Here is a 20,000-nt window from a genome sequence, read left to right as displayed (position 1 = left end):
CTTTTTGGAGCAAAACTGTGTCCGGGCTCTGGAACCGAATTTAAGGACCTTGTGACGTCACTGGTTGTATTCACGCAAGAAGCGCTATAGATTCTCTCTTGTTTTCACTTGATTTATTCAAGTCTATTTTTCATATTGTCGATACCTGCTAGTTTTCTACCTTGTAATTTCTGTCCAGTCTTGACAGGAAATACATATTATGAACGTTGGAGGGCGCCAAAGAGTGTAGATTCACCAAAATAAATGCTACAGATTAGAACAGCTCAGTTACTTTTCGAACATTTTGAATTTCGAAGACGAGTGTGGCAACTTTTATATCACGTCCTAAAGCCTAAACACGATATTTAGTCGTCTGTTTTCAGCCTGGTTCTGAAATTTGGATTCTCACGTTTATCTAAGTTCTATTACACAAGGTTCGAATATATCCTCGGCAACTTTACTGCAGTAAAAGCCGTAAGCGCATCAGCCATCCGCATAATCACGAAGTTATTAACGGTCCACAAGCTTTGAGTCGAGTACTTCTTTGTACACAGAGGGCATCTTTTTATGATACTAATAAGTGAGAGTTCTTGTGGTAGACAAAATGTGTCTTTGAAAATTGTGATCCGCAGCAGGGTTTGCTTTATCGTCGCATACGTATCAGTGTAAACAAAGCGCGAATTTCGCTTCTCTTTTACACGTATCTCCCAATTGCAATATTTCACGGTCGATGGATTACTTTGAGTTCTTTAGCACATACTTATGTCTATGATCTTCATTTAATGGTATCCAAATTCAAAGCAATTCGTTAAAACGTCACTAGTTTACACTCCTTTCGAAGGTTTATTAAACAGAATTTGAACTAATTTGCATATATTACCTTTCGCCGTCGACATTGTCACGCTTTCTCTCGTTTCCGGAAAACATACCTGTAGGGTCATGGCAGCTTAGTTTACCTTTATAGTTTAAATTCGCTCCCTCACATAAAAGAAGAGGGTTTCTTAAATTGTTGCTGATTTGATAAATTGTAGGATGTAACAGATGCAACTGGACTAAAGGTCACTGTAGCACAATCTCGTCCGCGGTGAAACTCACAAAGCGTCCGGTTTCCTCGAAGCGAAGCGACTCGAAACTCGAAGCGTTGTTGCTGCGATTCGTGCAGCAGCAGTCCGGATAATAATTTCAAAAGCCGCTTTCTCTTGTTTTCATGTCTTTTTTACTTTATGAGTGTAGGTTTTGTTTAATTGAGTGGTGGCCATTTCACCAAGAGTCCCGATCATTTTGCGATCTAAGAACTCCCACTCGTTTGCTTGCTTACATAAAATATCCTGCAAATATCCAATTAAATAGACTGAAAAGCCCCAGGATCGACTCTCCACCTCTTCTTGTCTAAGGCTACTGTGATTATCTGCTTTACAGCTCTGAGACGTCCTTAAGGTGTTTTTTGGGGGGCTTCGAACAGTATTCTCTTCTCCCATAATCACTCTAAATTTTCAGCGCAGCATGAGAGTAATACAACCAGTGACGTCACTAGGCTGTTTTGGCCGCGCCAAGATGGCCGCCAATTTTGGGCTTAACCAGCCAACTTCGAACGGCTGAAAAAGCAGTTTTCGCTTACCGTATGCGAAAAAAAAGTCCGCAGTGTTTCCAAGTAAGGTTGAAACTTTATTACTAAGCAAAAATCTCACATACGAAAATTTCGTTTCAGTGGCACTTTCAGTGAGAGTAATTGTGTACAAAAGTAACCTGGTCATTTCCAGATATGATCTGGCCACATAATTGATATTTTATAATAAATTTTCATAACGCGGAAATATTGCGCGGTCATATATATAAAACAAAGACTTAGACTTCGAATGAACCCGTCATCGGTCGTTGAAAACGGACACAAAACGAGATGTGCCTGTGAGTTAGAAGATATGGTGTCTCTCTGACGCATTTGTGCGAAATTGAGCCAGTTTCCAATCGAATTTGCCTTGAGGAGTTAAAGAAGGCGCGTGGGTTTTCTTTTCACGGGAAGGGAAACAAAGGAGCTGCCCTGACTATACATTTGGATTGGTTTTCGCTTAAACCATAAAACAGTTGTTGAAAACCAAACGAAACCGCCAGCCACGATTGATTTATACATGAATTCATTCACCCAAAAACGACGGAGAGAACCAGAAAGTGTTTTCAGGTTGCGCTGCCCGTGACCAACCTCCCAGAGCATCGAATCAAGACAACAGCTTCAAAACTCAACAAGTCAAACGCACCAAGTTAAGTCTTCCGATTAACATTTTATTTGTATCATAACTTACACCCATTGTCATGCTTTTAGACTGAATGGGGACTAGATAGCTACTAAAATGTTAAATCACTATTTTCATTCGTGGGTTAGACCCTAAACTGAAGTCCATGATACACCAGTTTTCTGAAAGACGAATCCAGATATATAGTAAAATCACCATGTAGCCACATATTATAAATCCGCTCTGGTTTTCCCACGCAAACGTCCGCGCAGTATTTCTACGTTACCGAGTGCTACAGGATATTTTACAAAAACCACATAATTTTTCAGTAATGCGTGACACTATAGGAAACAAAAACAACAACTAAATCGTCATTTTCCCCTCCCTCTTTCATATCATACGAACATGTGACATATCCTTTTTCTGGTTCATCCAAGCTAAAGTCCATGCAATACAGTTGCTGAGAGCTTCGGGATTTGTAGCAAAATCGTCATAGTTATTTTTCCGTCGTACGTGACATTATAGGAACATGTTACATATCCTTTTCTGCTTCACCCAGGCAGAAGTCCATGCAATACAGTTGCTGAGCTCTTCGGGATATGTAACAAAATCGTGATATTGATTTTTCCGTCGTACGTGACATTATAGGAATCTGTTACTTATCCTTTTCTGGTTCACCCAGGCTGAAGTCCATGCAATACAGTTGCTGAGTGCTTCGGGATATGTATCAAAATCGTCATAGTTACTTTTCCGTCGTGCGTGACATTATAGGAACATGTTACATATCCTTTCTGGTTCATCCAGGCTGAAGTCCATGCAATACAGTTGCTGAGTGCTTCGGGATATGTAACAAAATCGCCATAGTTACTTTTCCGTCGTACGTGACATTATAGGAACATGTTACATATCCTTTTTTGGTTCACCCAGGCTGAAGTCCATGCAATACAGTTGCTGAGCGCTTCGGGATATGTAACAAAATCGCCATAGTTACTTTTCCGTCGTGCGTGACATTATAGGAACATGTTACATATCCTTTCTGGTTCATCCAGGCTGAAGTCCATGCAATACAGTTGCTGAGTGCTTCGGGATATGTAACAAAATCGCCATAGTTACTTTTCCGTCGTGCGTGAAATTATAGGAGCATGTTACATATCCTTTCTGGTTCATCCAGGCTGAAGTCCATGCAATACAGTTGCTGAGTACTTCGGGATATGTAACAAAATCGTGATAGTGATTTTTCCGTCGTGCTGTTTCCAGAATCGCTCGGGATTTCTCGTAATGAATTACAATATGTACTCGAGATTTCTATCGCTCTTGAGAGCTTTGACATAATTTTTGAGATAATTTCCTGACTGCCCATAACATTAACTGATTTTCAAAGTGTCAGTGCACATGATCTTCGAATTCGAATACTAGAAAATTCAGATTATTTTTGGAATCGCTAAGCAAGAAACATGTATACAGAGAATACCCTAAACAGGTTTCAATTAGGCTTTCCGCGGAAAATCTGAGAACATTTCTGACTCTCGGACATTTCTGGGCTGCTGGGCATAGTCACTTCGCTTACTGAATAACAGTGATAACTGAGATTAGCGAAAACGTTTCATCTATACGTGCTCCGTAGCTTTACAAGAGTAAGAAATGTATCAAAAAGTCTAAGTTTTAAACTGGCGTTTGCGCCCCAACCTAGAAAAGACATTGTTTCAACGTTATTTTTTCTTTTAATCCAAATTCTTCACGTCAGTCGCGCGATTTCCCGAATCGCCGACTAGTAAAATGTGTTGTATCTTTCTGACACGATGGAATTGTCTTACAGTAAATGTAATTTCACACTTTAGGATTATGACACATTCGTGCAAGACTTGACGCGTTTTGTGGAACATAAACGATCACCGACAGGGATATGATTACACTGGAATGTTGTAAGCCAATGGATATCCCGTGGAGATGTAGGACTAAAAGTTCTACATCTCCACGGGATCCCAGGTCTGTTTTTTGGTTGCTAAGAACGTCTGGCTCGTTATTATTGTAAAATTTGAACATAAAAAAAATGAAATTTCTAGCTTATTTATCTCTTGTACTTTTAATATTTTTAGTTCCTTAAAGACATTTTCTGTAATCTCTCTATACTGAATTTTAGCTATAGCGCTGACTGCTCTTTTCTGAAGTATTACTATTCTAGATAGTCTAGTAGGATAATTGTTGGCCCATATGACATTACAGTAATGTATGTAAGGGTAAACAAGAGTGTAATATAAGGTTTTGGTCGTTTCTTTGGTTAAAAATTGCCCTACTTTAAACATAATTCCAATATTTTTTGATATTTTACTTGTTATCAAGCTAATATGAGGTTTCCATGCTAGTTTTTCATCTATAACTGTGCCAAGAAACTTACATTCCCTAACTCTGTCAATGATGTTCTCGTCTATCATTAAATTTATAGTCTCATTCATGTTTTTTCTGTTTGAAAATAACATGTAAGTTGTTTTAGAAATATTTAAAGATAATTTATTTGCTTTGAACCATAGAGAAAGTTTAGTTAACTCACCATTTGCTTTTGTAAGTAACTGGTTTAGACTTTTAGTTTTGTAAAATATGTTGGTGTCATCAGCAAATAATGTGAAGGAAAACACATTTGAGGAAGCACTTATGTCAGCGATGTATATCAAGAATAGGAGTGGCCCAAGTACTGACCCCTCTGGAACCCCACATATTATGTCTGACATTTCTGAGTCTACTCCTTTGAATTGTACATACTGTTTTCTGTTAGATAAGTAGTTCTTAAACCATAAGTGTGGTATACCTCTGATTCCATAATGTTCAAGTTTGTTCAATAGGGTTGTGTGGTTAACTGTATCAAAGGCTTTTGCGAGATCTAAAAAGATACCTATACAGTATTCGCCATTGTCAATTGCAAAATGTATTTTTTCTACAAAATCTAAAATTGCCATCGCAGTAGAGTGTTTTTGCCTGAAGCCATACTGGTTTTTGTTTAAGATGTTAAATTTAGTTAAATAATCTATAAGTCGATTGTATACAACTCTCTCTAAAATGTTTGAAAATGAAGGTAAGATTAGCGGCTGAAGGGGAACTCGACTGGTTGTCTGGTTAAAGTGGATTTCTTTGCCATCAATGATGCTAGACAGTTGTCGGCTGCTCGTCTTCGTTCCCGTGGTTGTAGGCTTCAACGCTTTATTCTTGTCGATGGCCATTTGTTGTTATTATTTCGGATTTTGGAACTCCCTAGGCCTTCAGCTTTCTGACCACCGTTTTCCGGACTGAGTGGTTGGATAATCTGTTTTAGGGAATCACGTTCGTAATCGATTTCGTCTTGTTTACACACGAAGGCGTAAAACCGCTCGAGTACTTCATTCAACTGCTCAGGAAGAATCATCTCCAGGTATCTCTCAAGGCTATTTTCGCCACACCACTTCTCAAAAACCCTCACCCAGGTAATTGTGCTCTATCGCGTATTTCAGTTTTCTGCCGCTTCTTTTAATTCCGTAACTTCTTCAATGGTCACCGTCTTAAATCTCAACGCCATCTTGGCAATGATCGAAATACAGGCGATGTTGCCATGGCAATTTTATAATTTCACATGTGAAATTATAAATTAATGCTAAAATTTCGCGCTAAAATTAAGGAGTAATTTGTCACCCATGATGTTCAATATGTTTTAAATTCCTCTACTGATACTAGGTGGAAGGTTGTATTCACCAAGTTTGAAGGATCTGAAGGGTGTAGCTTAGCTAGAAGACGCTCAGTTAATTTTCCATACATTTGTCTGTTTTTTTTTTCCCGCGAACCGCGTCCACCCAGCCAAATTTACAGACAAATCTATGGAAAATTAGAAAAATAAACCGAGCGTCTTCTAGCCAAGCTACATCCTTTAAACCTGGAAATACAATCCTGTACCTAGTAATTTAACGTTCCGATTCACAACTTGTGTAAAATTCAATTTTGGAAAAAGTTATTTGCCATCGGATTCCTATACAAACACTGTAATTTCTGACCGCTTTGCCTAGCCATCAAGATGTCGTCGAAAACCGTGATACATAGTCTATTTAAGCTCGCTAATCTCACAGATATTTTTCACCGCGGCCCATCGCAAAGCCCTGCAAGTTTACCGAAGGAGAGTAGTAATTCAGATGGCAAAATCTCACAGATGTTTCGTATGACAGAGAATTTACCGAAGGAGGAAGATAGCCGTAAATTTGCTTCCATTGCTCCCATTGCCTCCAGATTTCAAGTACTGTTTCACAGATGGCAATATTTCTCCTCCCGGCCTGTCAATAACGCTGGAAAACAATGAAGCCAACACTCCACGAAATCGCATTGGTAGTAAAATGACCTAAACCACTACAGCGACATAGAAGAAAAGGTACGCAAACGAAGCCAGGGAAGGCGTTTTTATTTGTTTTCCACAGTGAAAAATGAGCCGGCAGAAAATGTGAAATACGAAGCGAGTGAGGCACTTTGACACAACATTGTCACTATCAATACAAATATTAACGCGAACCACATTCCGGTTATTCCTGTGTGTTATCATTTGTTGAAGAAATTACAACTGCAAAACTAAATGTTTGGATTTATTTCTACGCGGAGAGCCACTCAAAAGTTAATGGCCTGAGTACATCAGCCAATGTATCCAGCGTGATGAAGTCACATGAAAAACCGGACTTTGAATGTTATAGAAGGTTATAGATAAATAGTCAAGGACCCAAAAAGATATCTGAATCGAGAACACTACATAAATTATCTTTCTCGTTGTAGCAAAGACGTTTGTGAAATGAAGTGCGATCATGTTAGCGGACATTTAACCAATTCGGGGAGGAACATGTAGACCATGGCCAGAGTCGACTGAGCAGCGGAATTCGAACCTACACCAACGGGCAAAACAACAAACCCAGAAAACAAAAAATATTACCCTCGACCCGCCACACTCGACCTTCAACATGGAACCCTCGATCGTCGACCCTCAACAAAAAGATAGACTCCAAATGATCGCGCCATCTGTGCCGGTACTTTTATAACAGTTGGCCAATTAGCATGTGATAGAGTTAAAAGTTATTGTAAAAAAGGTAAAAATCCATATATATTCCATGTTGCCGCTCGTCTTTTCAGTAGTAGATTATACCAATGACATGAAAATGTTTTAACAGCAAAAGAAAAAATGGCTCACGAGGCGATTGCCGAGTGTGTCACCGATGTTCTGACCACATTTTGATGTTATCTATAACGGAAAGTATAACCTGTTTTCTATTTCTTAAACAACTATTTTGAAATGATTGTTTTCCTACTAAAATAATAATAAAATAATAAATAATAATAATCCGAGTAGACATTTGCAAAAAGCAAGGCTAGCAGTTGTAATGATTGTTAAACAAAAAACAAAGATAATGGATATACTTACAGGTATCTCAAGTTCTCCAAAGAGGAGAAGATATCCTGTGGTAAATTCTGAATGTGATTTCCTGTCAGGTCTCTGCGATAGACGGAGAACAAGTTGAAAATACATAGTCTTAATGAGATAAAGAAGGTATTTTCATGTGGAGCAAGTTCACGGCTGTCATATCAACGGCAAAAAGCCTTGATATATCGAAAGAGGATTTTAACAACAACCACCCACACCCTCCCCCCCACCACCCCCCTTCCTCTTGAACAGTTATCAGGGATGAAGGGAATGGGAGGATGATTTCATTCATCTCTCGCCGATACATTTGATATGTCGGGATTCTCCCCACATCATTTGAAATTATAGTAGCAACCACCGTGGTTTTGAGTGGCATGCAAAGCAAGATTACGCCTTCTTTACAAAAATCTTTGGCAACATTGCGGAACTAGTACCCATTTACATTCTAGTATCAGTTTTTAATACTTCAGTATCGATTTAGACTATATTAATTATAGGATTTGCAAATCTACCACAGCCGAGAAAACATTTTCTCTTAAATTATATACGCGTATTAAAAAAAGTTTAGAGTTCCATCCGTTTAACCCAACCCCCCTCCCCTGAACCACCTTTGAGTCATGAGTTTGCTTACCCAATGGATTAAAACGAACTCACTTTACTGGCCTCAACACTGTTTCGTAATTTAGTAATTTATTTCAGAAACCTACAGCCACTTCGATTCAACTAAACGGAGGTGGCTATAACGGAGGGTCACAGGGCACAAATTGTGACATCATACTGTAGTAAGAGAAGATCAAGGTAAGAGAGTGATTCCATCATATATGCCTTATGCCTTAAGTTATTTTGAAACATGGTACATGTACGACTGTACCCAGTTCTTCTTCGGATGTTTCTCACGCGTTGCGTGGATGTTTTCGTGGAGGATTTGGTTATGTTTCGCTTCGTTTGAAAGCCAAGGAAAACATGGAACACGCAGTGCGAGGATGGGTAACCCGAAAACACTGACCCCCGGTTCGTGGACCCCCCACAACGGACCGGGTTCGCGGGCTACCCTACGGACCGAACCATGGACTACCCCTACGGACCCCCTCTACGGACCACCCTAAAATAGTGTAAAAATAAGAGATAAAGATTTCACTTATGGGTTGTCTAATAAATTCAGACTGGTGTCGGTGATTTTTCGAGTGTTGCACTGCATGTGCAAATGTAACAGAATTGGGTTTTTAACACCCCACCCCACCTCCCTAAAAGCTGTTTTCTGCGTAAGGAGATGCCGATGGTAAGAAGGAAAGTTGTTACCTTCCATTCGCGGCTCAATCTGGCTATGGAAGATATATTTTTAGGCCGTTTATTCTTGTTTGTATCTGTTATTCCGCTGAGTAAATTGTGAAGCCTGGAACTAATTCACGAACCCACTGGAGGATGGGCTGAACAAAATGGCACAGGGGAAAGAACACAAATTTCGAGGCTTCCAGGAGGCTTCCCTGTACGCGTCTTTCGTATACTTTATGGCCACAGCAAAGAAAATGGCAATGTGTAATTATATAAATTGCACCCGAGCCTGAATCCAGGTCTGCCCATTTGCACAATGTAACGTTCGAAATTTAGCCGTGACGAGTAATCTATTAGACAACCTGTAACTGAAATATTTATTATTTCTATTATATTTCGGGGGCTGGTCCGTAGAAGGGGTCCGTAACGGGAGTCCGTGGACCGGTCCATAGGTAGTCCACGGACTCGGTCCGTAGTGGGGGTCCGCGGACCGAGGGTCAGTGTTTTCGGGTTACCCGTGCAAGGATGCCTTCCTTGATATTTTAATATCACAGAACCAAAGGAACTTCGGCCCTCGCCAAGTTCAAATACATTTCGAAACTTTAATCGGAGGACAGATTTGCCCGTTCAAACAATAAAAAAAACTGAATAAACGGTAAAGAAATGAGCAACCAAACGAGTGCAAAGCAAACGAACGCCGAAAACAACGCAACCAAACAATCAGATGGTCGCGAAAATGCAGACAGACGTTCCCGCCTAAACAACAAGATGGACTTAAAGCAACAAGGAGAACAACATCAAGGACAACGTCGATTGGAAACGACTTTATGTTGAACCTAGGAATTACGCAATATTTAGATTCAGTTTGTCTATCACTCTCGGAGATATCCAAAATATAATATGTAAGACAGCATCAAAAGCCAATTTTGTTTTTAAATTATCCGTCGTATTTCATGTTATCTAGAATGCGCAGAATGTGATCATTTCACATTGTTGTGTTAGACAGCTGTTATACTCGTTGCTATCATAGTTAATGGAAGGGAATGGTTATGAAACTGGACAAAGTTCTTTGTTGTGTGATTTTGTTCTCTTTTTTAGCCTTGACCGTGCTCAAACCACAACAGTTGTTTACTACTGACCAAGCAACTAACCAATAGAAACGTCTTGGTTACGTAACTCATGCAAAGTGTATGAGCGCAAAACAAAAGATTGTGCCCGGTCGTGGACTTTCCAGCATAAATCTTGGTATCTTTGTTTACTCCTTTGATGTTTGCAACGCTTCGTAATCAGTTCCCTATATTAACTATGTTTCTGTTCCCACTGTGATTTGCTTATGAGACTCCCTGAAACCAAGTGAACGGCAAAGGAATGAACAGCCAAACGAGCACAAAAACACGGCTGAGAGCGCAAACAAAAAAGGTCGATGAATCGTCTATTGAAAAGCAAAACATATAAAATGACGGATTACCTTGGGTATGAAGTCTCTATGCAGGATTGACTCTCTTCTCTTGATCTTCTCTCGACCGTTGCTGCATAAACGTTTATCTAAATCATATCTTATTTTAGTCTTAATTTACACGGATTTTCTGTATAGTAGACGGACAAAAAGTGTGACATTTTACTGTAGTGAAATAAAATTGTGTTTTTATCTCGCCAATAAGTGGAAAGCAATGATCTTGATGTAATATGTTTATAAAAGGAATAGACCAAAGGCCTCGCAATTCCTTTCTTTAATGGATAAACGTATAAATTTGTCTCATCTAGCTGGATACATGTATTTCCTTCATAACACTGTGCACTGCTGTTTTCAGTCTTGATCTCTACATCATGATGTAAAAACAAAACTTACTGATAAACGACCGATAACGATAATCAAAAAACAATGTTTGTAATGTTGAAATCAAGCTGGAGTTGACAGGGTCAGTGTCATAGTTCGAACAAATACTTAAGAGTAGCTTCGCCTAAATATCAACTAGACTTGGAAATAGCGAAAAAATCGAATTTCTTCAAACTCGCCCAGAATGAAGCCCTACGGGCACTAGTTACAAAAATATCGTTTTAAGTTCGATAAATCAAAAATTATTTTTTTCCGCAATTTTTTCGTTTCGATGCCCCAAATCGGCCAAAATCCATCGAAAATGAGCGGCATATTCAGAGGCTCGTAAACTCAAAAGCAAAAATCTTCATTACAAACTGATTGCACGTCGTATTTGTACTTCCTTTCTTGTCTATTTAGAGCTAAATAGATCGTGATTTGATTAGAACTTAAATATTTGACGAATTTTTTAAGTTAACGACCCAAGACAGCTTTACAAGAGGTCTACATTTAGCCTATTTTCAAATGCTAAAAAGGCGTTCTGGTACACGGCTTTTCCCGAAATGACTAGTTTGGTCTGAAAGAGCATTGTTTCTTCTTCAAATTACTGAAATAAAATTTTTGGGTAAATAAAATCGTGAGCGCTGAGATAGCGAACCAAATGCAGCACTTCGTCCTGAAAACGTGACCTTTGACCCAAGCGTAACGAAACCAATTACTGCAAGAAAACCCGGAAGAAAAGCAAACGTTCCGTTATTTTGAAACAATTTCTAGTGATATCTCTCCGAAACCATGATTGCAAGAAACTATTTCCAGATATGAAATCTTGCAGGGTCAAAGACGGAGCTAAAGGGCGCATTTTGACACAATAACTTTGTTTGCCGAGAATTGAATTGCAGTCAATTCCAGTGAAATTTGCAAACTTGACGTATGTTAGCCGATACTTACCTGAATATTTATATTAATAGAAGAGTCGTCTTCTTGGATTAACCTTCAAAAGAGGCTGGACCCAGATTTGGAATCCTCTAAAAGAAGAAATGTTTAATATTCCGTGACCTACCCGATGCTATAGATTCCATGCACATGCCAACCGCATGTTTGTCGTAAAACCAACTGAACTCCACTGACAGTTTCCATGGGCAACCCCAAAATAAACAATCCCCAAAAATGTAAAGTGAAATTGGCTGTCTTCATGAACAGTTAGAAGCTAGAGTCAAGTTCCATTACCTTTTAAAAAAGCTTGATTCTACTTTGTTCACTCAGTCGTTACTGTCACGTTCGAATACTGCGTAGTATCGGTCACGCCAAAACACTGCAGACCGTGCAGACTGAGTAAGTTTCCCATACAAAGTCTTGTACGCGTTTGTCTATTGAATCAAAAGTCAAATACTGCGCTTGAGCAGCCTGTGGATAAATGACAAACTTTCAGATATATTTAACACTATTTTGTAACTAGACCCAAAAGAAGGAGTCACAATGAAAAGCCCAAACAAGTGTCTGCAGTCTGCACGGTCTCCACTGTTTTGGCGTGACCGATTCGCGGCTTTCGAACGTGAGAGTAGTGAACAAAGTCGACGCAAACAAATAAAATCAAGCACTTTTTAAAGGCAATAGAACTTGACTCTAGCTTCTAACTGTTCATGAAGACAGCCAATTTCACTTTACATTTTTGGGGATTGTTTATTTTGGGGCTGCCCATGGAAACTGTCAGTGGAGTTCAGTTGGTTTTACGACAAACATGCGGTTGGCATGTGCATGGAATCTATAGCATCGGGTAGGTCACGGAATATTAAACATTTCTTCTTTTAGAGGATTCCAAATCTGGGTCCAGCCTCTTTTGAAGGTTAATCCAAGAAGACGACTCTTCTATTAATATAAATATTCAGGTAAGTATCGGCTAACATACGTCAAGTTTGCAAATTTCACTGGAATTGACTGCAATTCAATTCTCGGCAAACAAAGTTATTGTGTCAAAATGCGCCCTTTAGCTCCGTCTTTGACCCTGCAAGATTTCATATCTGGAAATAGTTTCTTGCAATCATGGTTTCGGAGAGATATCACTAGAAATTGTTTCAAAATAACGGAACGTTTGCTTTTCTTCCGGGTTTTCTTGCAGTAATTGGTTTCGTTACGCTTGGGTCAAAGGTCACGTTTTCAGGACGAAGTGCTGCATTTGGTTCGCTATCTCAGCGCTCACGATTTTATTTACCCAAAAATTTTATTTCAGTAATTTGAAGAAGAAACAATGCTCTTTCAGACCAAACTAGTCATTTCGGGAAAAGCCGTGTACCAGAACGCCTTTTTAGCATTTGAAAATAGGCTAAATGTAGACCTCTTGTAAAGCTGTCTTGGGTCGTTAACTTAAAAAATTCGTCAAATATTTAAGTTCTAATCAAATCACGATCTATTTAGCCCTAAATAGACAAGAAAGGAAGTACAAATACGACGTGCAATCAGTTTGTAATGAAGATTTTTGCTTTTGAGTTTACGAGCCTCTGAATATGCCGCTCATTTTCGATGGATTTTGGCCGATTTGGGGCATCGAAACGAAAAAATTGCGGAAAAAAATAATTTTTGATTTATCGAACTTAAAACGATATTTTTGTAACTAGTGCCCGTAGGGCTTCATTCTGGGCGAGTTTGAAGAAATTCGATTTTTTCGCTATTTCCAAGTCTAGTTGATATTTAGGCGAAGCTGCTCTTAATTATCACTAATAATTACGTTCATAAAAATTAAAGAAAAAAGAACTGCAAACAAGCTTACAAGGACCAAAGCATTGATAGATTGGAAAATAATCCCGGGGGTAGCTCTTCAATGTTGTTCGATGCCAGATACCTAAAATAAGGGAGAATGTTTGGTTAATAAGTAGATTTAGCCAAGCCTAAAACCGGAGCTCCTGGGCCGGATTGTTGAAAGCCGGTTTCGCTAACCCAGGAAAAGCAAGAAATTTGACTTAAGTTGTGTAACTCTTGCTGTAAGGTTTTCTGTATATTGCTTTGCCTTCTGTTTTGAACTTGAATAATTTCAACATACACAAAAGAAGCAGTGAAAAACACTTTCTGCAAGAAAAATTTATACTTCAGTGAACTTTAATGCTGGGTTAGCGTTAAGCGGCTTCCGAAAAACCCAGCCCTCTTTGCAACAAGTGAAACTAACATGAGCTCGCGGTGCAATCGAAAACCGGCACTTGATCAGCGGTCAACTCAAAAAAACACGTGTTTTCGATAAGCTCTAAACTTGAACCTGCAATATGGTCACGTGATCCCGGTCGGCGGATACTTTGTAATGACATTTGTCACTTGACCATAACATGAATGTCCAATCAAAAATGTACATTGTAAACCAATCTGTATGTATAAATATAATTAGTCTTTGTGTGTGTGCTTTCCGAGCTCATGCATGTGTTTTCTTATTATCTCTTCTTATGTGACCCAAATAATTGCCTGAAGAAAAAGATTTTAAGGTAATTCAAGCTGTAGCTACTGTCAAGCTAATAGATGTGAAGAAAATCACGAGTTTAACACGTCTGTCAAGTTAAGAAATGAGAACAGCAATTTCATGGCATTATAGGACGAAAATAAGCTTAGCACCAAAACGAGGCTATGCCATGTGCGAGACTAAGAAATGCCCCCCAAGAGGGAGGCAAAGGGCTTTTGACCTCTTATTTAAAGTAAGTCGCATCGAAGACGCGCCGGAGGCTCCTCGTGCGGTTGGACCGGTGAGGGTGGGACACTACAGAGACTCTACTCCCAGTAATTCTCTCCCATGAGGGGGGGTAGGGGGGAGCAGAGAACGAGGAGCATTTTACTCGAATTATTTTTCAATGTTTTTTTCTTTAGATAAACATGTCAAAACGCACATTTTAACTTGTATCCATATCAGATGAATATATCTGGCACTAATAACTTGATTTAAACAAACCCAGAAAAAAAAAACAAACATCAAGCCAAGGCATGATGTTTTTTATGTCGATAAATTGACCTATTGTATTCAAGGCACATGTTTGTCGATCCGATGGTGGTCTGTCATGTGACATAACAGCCAATCATGTTAAAGAGTGTTATCTATCCGCCAGTATAAAAGACTGGTCGCATTTTCACTCATTCCCTCTTGCTTTCACCATCACAGCGAGTATATCTCTTGGCGATAACATTTTTTCAGGGAAGTTGAAGAGATATTTTGTATTGCATTAGAATGGGTCTCCCTCTAATTTTTATCCTGGGGCATTCATTCATTAGGCGTTTAGAGAACGTCGTTGCCGCAAACCCTAACCTTAACCACTAATTCGTGTTAAATAATGCTGCCACATTTAAATGGCGTGGTGTTGGGGGGAGAACTGTGGCTAAGACGTTGCAATACGACCTCCCCGTGGTCGCTTCATTCGCTCCAGACATAGTTATTTTACAGCTGGGAACCAATGATCTTTCTCGTCTTGATGCTTTAGTTGTGGGTTCTTCTATCGAGGAGCTTGTTACCATTCTGCACGACACGTACAACGTTAAGCTTATTTGTGTCTGCGAAACCCTTCTGGGGTCCGATTCTGTATTCAACATGCGTGTTCGCGCGTTTAACAAACATGTTAAAACGTTCCTTGACGCCCTCCCTCATGTCTTTTTCTGGGGACATAGAGGCTTTCGGAATTCATCCCAGAGATTTCTCGCGCGTGATGGTGTCCACCTCAATAGGCAGGGGCCGTTTTAAAGTCATTACGCATTCGTTCAATTGTCGACCATTAGGCCGAACTATGCTGTCTGACGCTAATTCAAGCCATTTCCTTTTGATATATGTACAGTGTACATTTTACACCAAGCCGTGTCTTGTTGCCTCGTGATTCAGCTATTTTTGCGGTTTTCATTTGCCGCATACCTTTTCATTGCTGTTTCCGTTGGCTTATCATTTGGCCACCTGTGTACACAGTACATTTGTGCCCGTGTTATACAGTATGCACAGTACATTAGTGTGCCTTTGTTTTATACGTTTTGCACAGTACATAAGTGTGCATTCTTTTTATATGATAAACACAGTAGATAGGTGTGTATTTGTTCTATACCGGCTTTGCTTATTGTTTTTTGCTTGCAGTTTACCGCATGAGTGTACAATCCATTTTGACCGCCTATTTCCATAAGTGTGTCCAATGTACTCGGAATTACTGTCAATGCATATCTATTTGTTCATGGAAATGAGCTTTTATGATTGTTATTTATCTCACTTGTCGCAATTTACAGCAAAGGCGTTGTCTCGGTGTGATAACAGTCTTTTTTAGTCCTTTTTCACATACCGCAACTATTTGGCGGTTACTTTAATCCGGCACCTTTGAGGTTGTCTATTTAGTTATAGATTTCTTCCCGGCCATGTAATTGTCTTAAGCTCATTTTACCTTGTATGCGGTTAACGCTGTCACCTAACATCCGTTATTATATAGATCATTTCTTCTCGCTTAATCATGCCGCCTAAGAAGCGTACTGCTGGCGCTGGAAGCCGTTCTAAGCGTCTTCGCTCGTTGCCGCCTGCCTCTGATCTGTAAGAGGCCGAGCCAGCTGCAATAGTACAAGATACCCAGTCTGCTGCAGTCCCGGGGATGGTCCAGTTAAATCTCCAGGCGCTCACCAGCACAATTACCGCTGCTGTCTCCGCGGCCGTGAAGGACGCCATGGCCACGCAGCATCAAGCCAGTGTCCCCGCCAGCACTACCACAGCACTTGGTCAGGTTGACCATCTGGTGAACGAGGAGATTTCAAACCTCATTCAACCCACAGGTACGCAAGGCGCGGATCCACCTCTTTCTCCCTTCAGTGTTGGGGATGAACCGCGCCAGCTTTTTACCAGCATTGGCGCAGATTTAGGTGCTAGAGTTAGCTCAAAAACGAAAGCAAAAATTTGGGCTCACGAATACATAGATTTTGGTATGTTGTTGTCAGTAGCTCCTCCCCGTGAGCGGTATGCCTTATCTATGACCTCCCCTGGTGGTGTCGCGGGTCAACCCCACCTAACTCTTGAGCCTTATCACACGCCAAAGAAGGTGACAACTATTCAGCAGTGGATAACTGCCTTTAACATTTTCGTCACGATTTATTCGGAGAAAGCTGCTGATGACGCCCCAAAGTTGATGAAATATTGTGAAGTGGTGCGTGATCTTTCTCATAAATCGGCTGCCTGGCTTTTTCATGACGAGCAGTTCCGCTACTTAAGACAATCTGCACCTCACCGTTACCCTTGGGATCAAATCCACTGGGAATTATGGCTTAGGGCGATGTCCAATATTTGCGGCAAAACTCCATCATCCGGAGGTGCGGCTAAGGCCCAGGCACCAGTCCGTTTTCGACCTTCTACCAGCAAATTTCCCAAAGGGACATGTTGGACATTTCATGCCGGTATGCAGTGCAGGGGATGCCAATATGAGCATGTCTGCTTTAAATGCAATGCAAAACATCCGGCAAGTCAATGTCAGGTTTCCTCAACCCACCAGCGCCCCAATGTCGGAAAATCCGGATCACAACTTATTAATCCAAGTGTTGGACAGCCAGCCAGTCACCCCCGTAAAAGTGGACCGGTTTGAGAATTTATTGGCTGGTTATAGTCCAGCCTTAAAAACCTTATTAGTTGACGGTTTTCGGAACGGTTTTCGAATTTCTTACATCGGCGAATTATCTTCTTTCGAATCTCCTAATTTGCAAAGTGCCCTCCAGAATCCGGAAATTGTTTCCTCAAAATTAATGAAGGAAATCGAAGCTGGTAGGGTTGTGGGACCTTTCAAGGCTCCACCTTTTCCCATTTTTCGTACTTCGCCCATTGGCATGGTTCCCAAGAAGGCTCTTAATGAATTTAGATTAATTCACCATTTATCATACCCAAAAGGTTCGTCTGTAAATGATTCCATTCCTGACGAATGTTCATCAGTCCATTATGCTACTATTAGTGATGCCATTCATATTTTAAAGAAATTAGGTGCGGGTTGCTTTTTGGCTAAAACGGATATTAAGTTCGCATTTCGTATAATTCCTGTTCACCCGTTGGAGTACCCGTTACTCGGTATCAAATGGGCAAATGAATACTATTTTGATCGTTGTCTCGTTATGGAATTAAGGTCTAGCTTCGCGATTTTCGAAAAGTTCAGTTCTTCTTTAGAGTGGCTTGCCATGCAACACGTACATGTCTCTGCCGTTTTACATATTTTAGACGACTTTTTGTTTATTGCGCCAAGTAGAGTTAAATGCGGTGAAGACCTTCATAAGTTTCTCGATATGCGTAACTTTCTTGAAGTCCCAATTGCCCAGGACAAAACAGTGGGACCGAATACCACTTTACAGTTTGCTGGTACAGAGCTCGATTCTGTGCGGCAGGAGGCCAGGTTGCCGTTAGACAAGCTTACCAAATGTCGTACCTTACTACATCACTTTCACAAGAAACGCTCCGTCACTGTGCGCGAACTGCAGCCTTTAATTGGCCTGTTAAACTTCTGTTGTTCTGTTGTCATCCCAGGCCGCGCTTTTTTACGCCGCTCAATTGACCTTACCAGCGGTCTAACAAGCCCCTTATCACCACATCCGTTTAAACAGAGAATCTAAACATGATATCCGTATGTGTTTAACATTTCTAGATAATTTTAATGGAAGGGCATTTTTTCCGTCGGACCGCTGGGAAACTTCCTCTACACTTGAATTATATACAGATGCCGCGCCATCTAAAGGTTATGGTGCGGTATTTGGTAGGCATTGGTTTGGCGCTGCCTTTCCGGATGCATGGCACAGTTTCAACATCACTTTCCTCGAGCTTTTTCCCATTGTTTTAGCTGCCCACATATGGGGGTCTAGTATGACCAATCGCTGCGTGCTATTTTTCACAGATAATGCTGCCCTAGTAGATATTATAAATAAGCAGACCTCTAAGCATAAGTTAGTCATGGTTCTACTGCGTGACTTGGTTCTTAGTTGTCTACGCTATAATATTTTATTTCGTCGTCGGCATGTTCCCGGCCTGCAGAACAGTCAAGCCGATTACATCTCTCGCTTTCAGGTCGAGAGCTTCAAGGTAATAGCGCCACAGGCAGACGAATTACAAACACCAGTGCCAGCGAACCTTCTACCGGAGAGTTGGTCACTCATTTGAGAGATTTATAAGGCTTCGCTCTAACGTTTACAATTTTGTGGCCTTGATACCAGTCGATACAAAGGCCAGAGCTTTCGAATTGGGGCTGCTTCGCTCGCGGCTGATAAGGGTTTCTCAGATGCGCAAATCCGCACTCTTGGCCGCTGGAAATCTGATGCTTTCAAAATATATATCCGCTCTGAACGCCTCCAAGCTAATTAAGTTAAACATGTCATTAGGTCACGCACCATTGAAACACTTTTACACCTTTTTCTATTTTTCTTCAGTCTTAGAAATGTAGGTCAGACATGGGCTGCCACTATTTCTGACGCATTATTTAGTACTATGATCAAGACTGTAGTCATTGTTGACGACCTTGTAGGTCAGACAAGGGCTGCTACATTTTTCTGTCGTCAATTATTTTAGTTTTGGTGGATTTTTTTGTTCATACGCGATGTCGGAAACTGAGGTCAGACATGGGCTGCTGCGGTTTCCGTCGTCACATTACTTTTTCTGTTGTGCGTCATTGCGTGACAGCAACGTGGGTCAGACATGGGCTGCCATAACTTCAACTTTATTGCTTCCATCACCTATTACAATATATACTATAAATCGCCTAATATTACTATTTTGTTGATACAAAACAAGTGACGAGGGAGTCTATAGAAAAGCAAAAAAAAAAAAAAAAAAAAAATGCGTGAAATTATAGATCCGTAATTTGACATTTATCAACTAAGTGATAATAATTATCAAACTTGAAACAACTCGAAATATCTTATGAAATAATCAACGAAGCAATAAGTATCAAAAGCTTATTTTATAAAAGGGGTATTTTGCCACTGCTGCTATCTTTGTCTAATATAGACCTTTTTATGTTATTCTTAAATATATTGAAAGATTTGATTTTTCGTGTTTTGATGTCTATACTATTCCATATTTTTGGACCTTGAAAGGCCAAGGAGTATTGGCCAAGTGTAGTTGATTTACGTGAGAGATGACTGTCATCTGCACGTCGTGTACCATAACTATGTATTTGATAATTTGCTGAAAAGATGTCTGACAAATTTTTTGGAAGTTGATTATTGTAAAACTTGAACATAAAAAAAATGAAATTTCTAGCTTATTTATCTCTTGTACTTTTAATATTTTTAGTTCCTTAAAGACATTTTCTGTAAGGGACCGTTCATTTTTTATGAGGTAGGGGGG

At 40.1% G+C, this 20,000-nt stretch overlaps 1 protein-coding gene and 1 pseudogene across 1 annotated transcript in view; one reads left to right on the top strand and one right to left on the bottom strand.

Moving 5' to 3' along the window:
- Positions 1–7,616: 7,616 nt before the first annotated feature.
- LOC149109912 (uncharacterized) overlaps positions 7,617–20,000 on the bottom strand; it is a 21,330-nt gene continuing 8,946 nt past the window's right edge. Inside the window, exons 3-4 of the mRNA XM_089294676.1 lie at positions 13,473–13,544; positions 7,617–7,692 (exon numbers count right to left, since the gene is read on the bottom strand). Of these exons, the coding sequence (XP_089150802.1) occupies positions 7,617–7,692; positions 13,473–13,544 (148 nt within the window). The remainder of the gene's footprint in view (positions 7,693–13,472; positions 13,545–20,000) is intronic.
- Positions 17,423–19,919, top strand: LOC149109913 (uncharacterized; annotated as a pseudogene).

This window comes from Orbicella faveolata, unplaced genomic scaffold (genome assembly GCF_042242905.1).
Source record: "Orbicella faveolata isolate gen_17 unplaced genomic scaffold, um_ofav_v1 contig_25, whole genome shotgun sequence".
Lineage (NCBI taxonomy): Eukaryota > Metazoa > Cnidaria > Anthozoa > Scleractinia > Merulinidae > Orbicella > Orbicella faveolata.
Note: the sequence above shows the minus strand (reverse complement) of the source record. Positions and strands in the feature narration are given on the sequence as shown.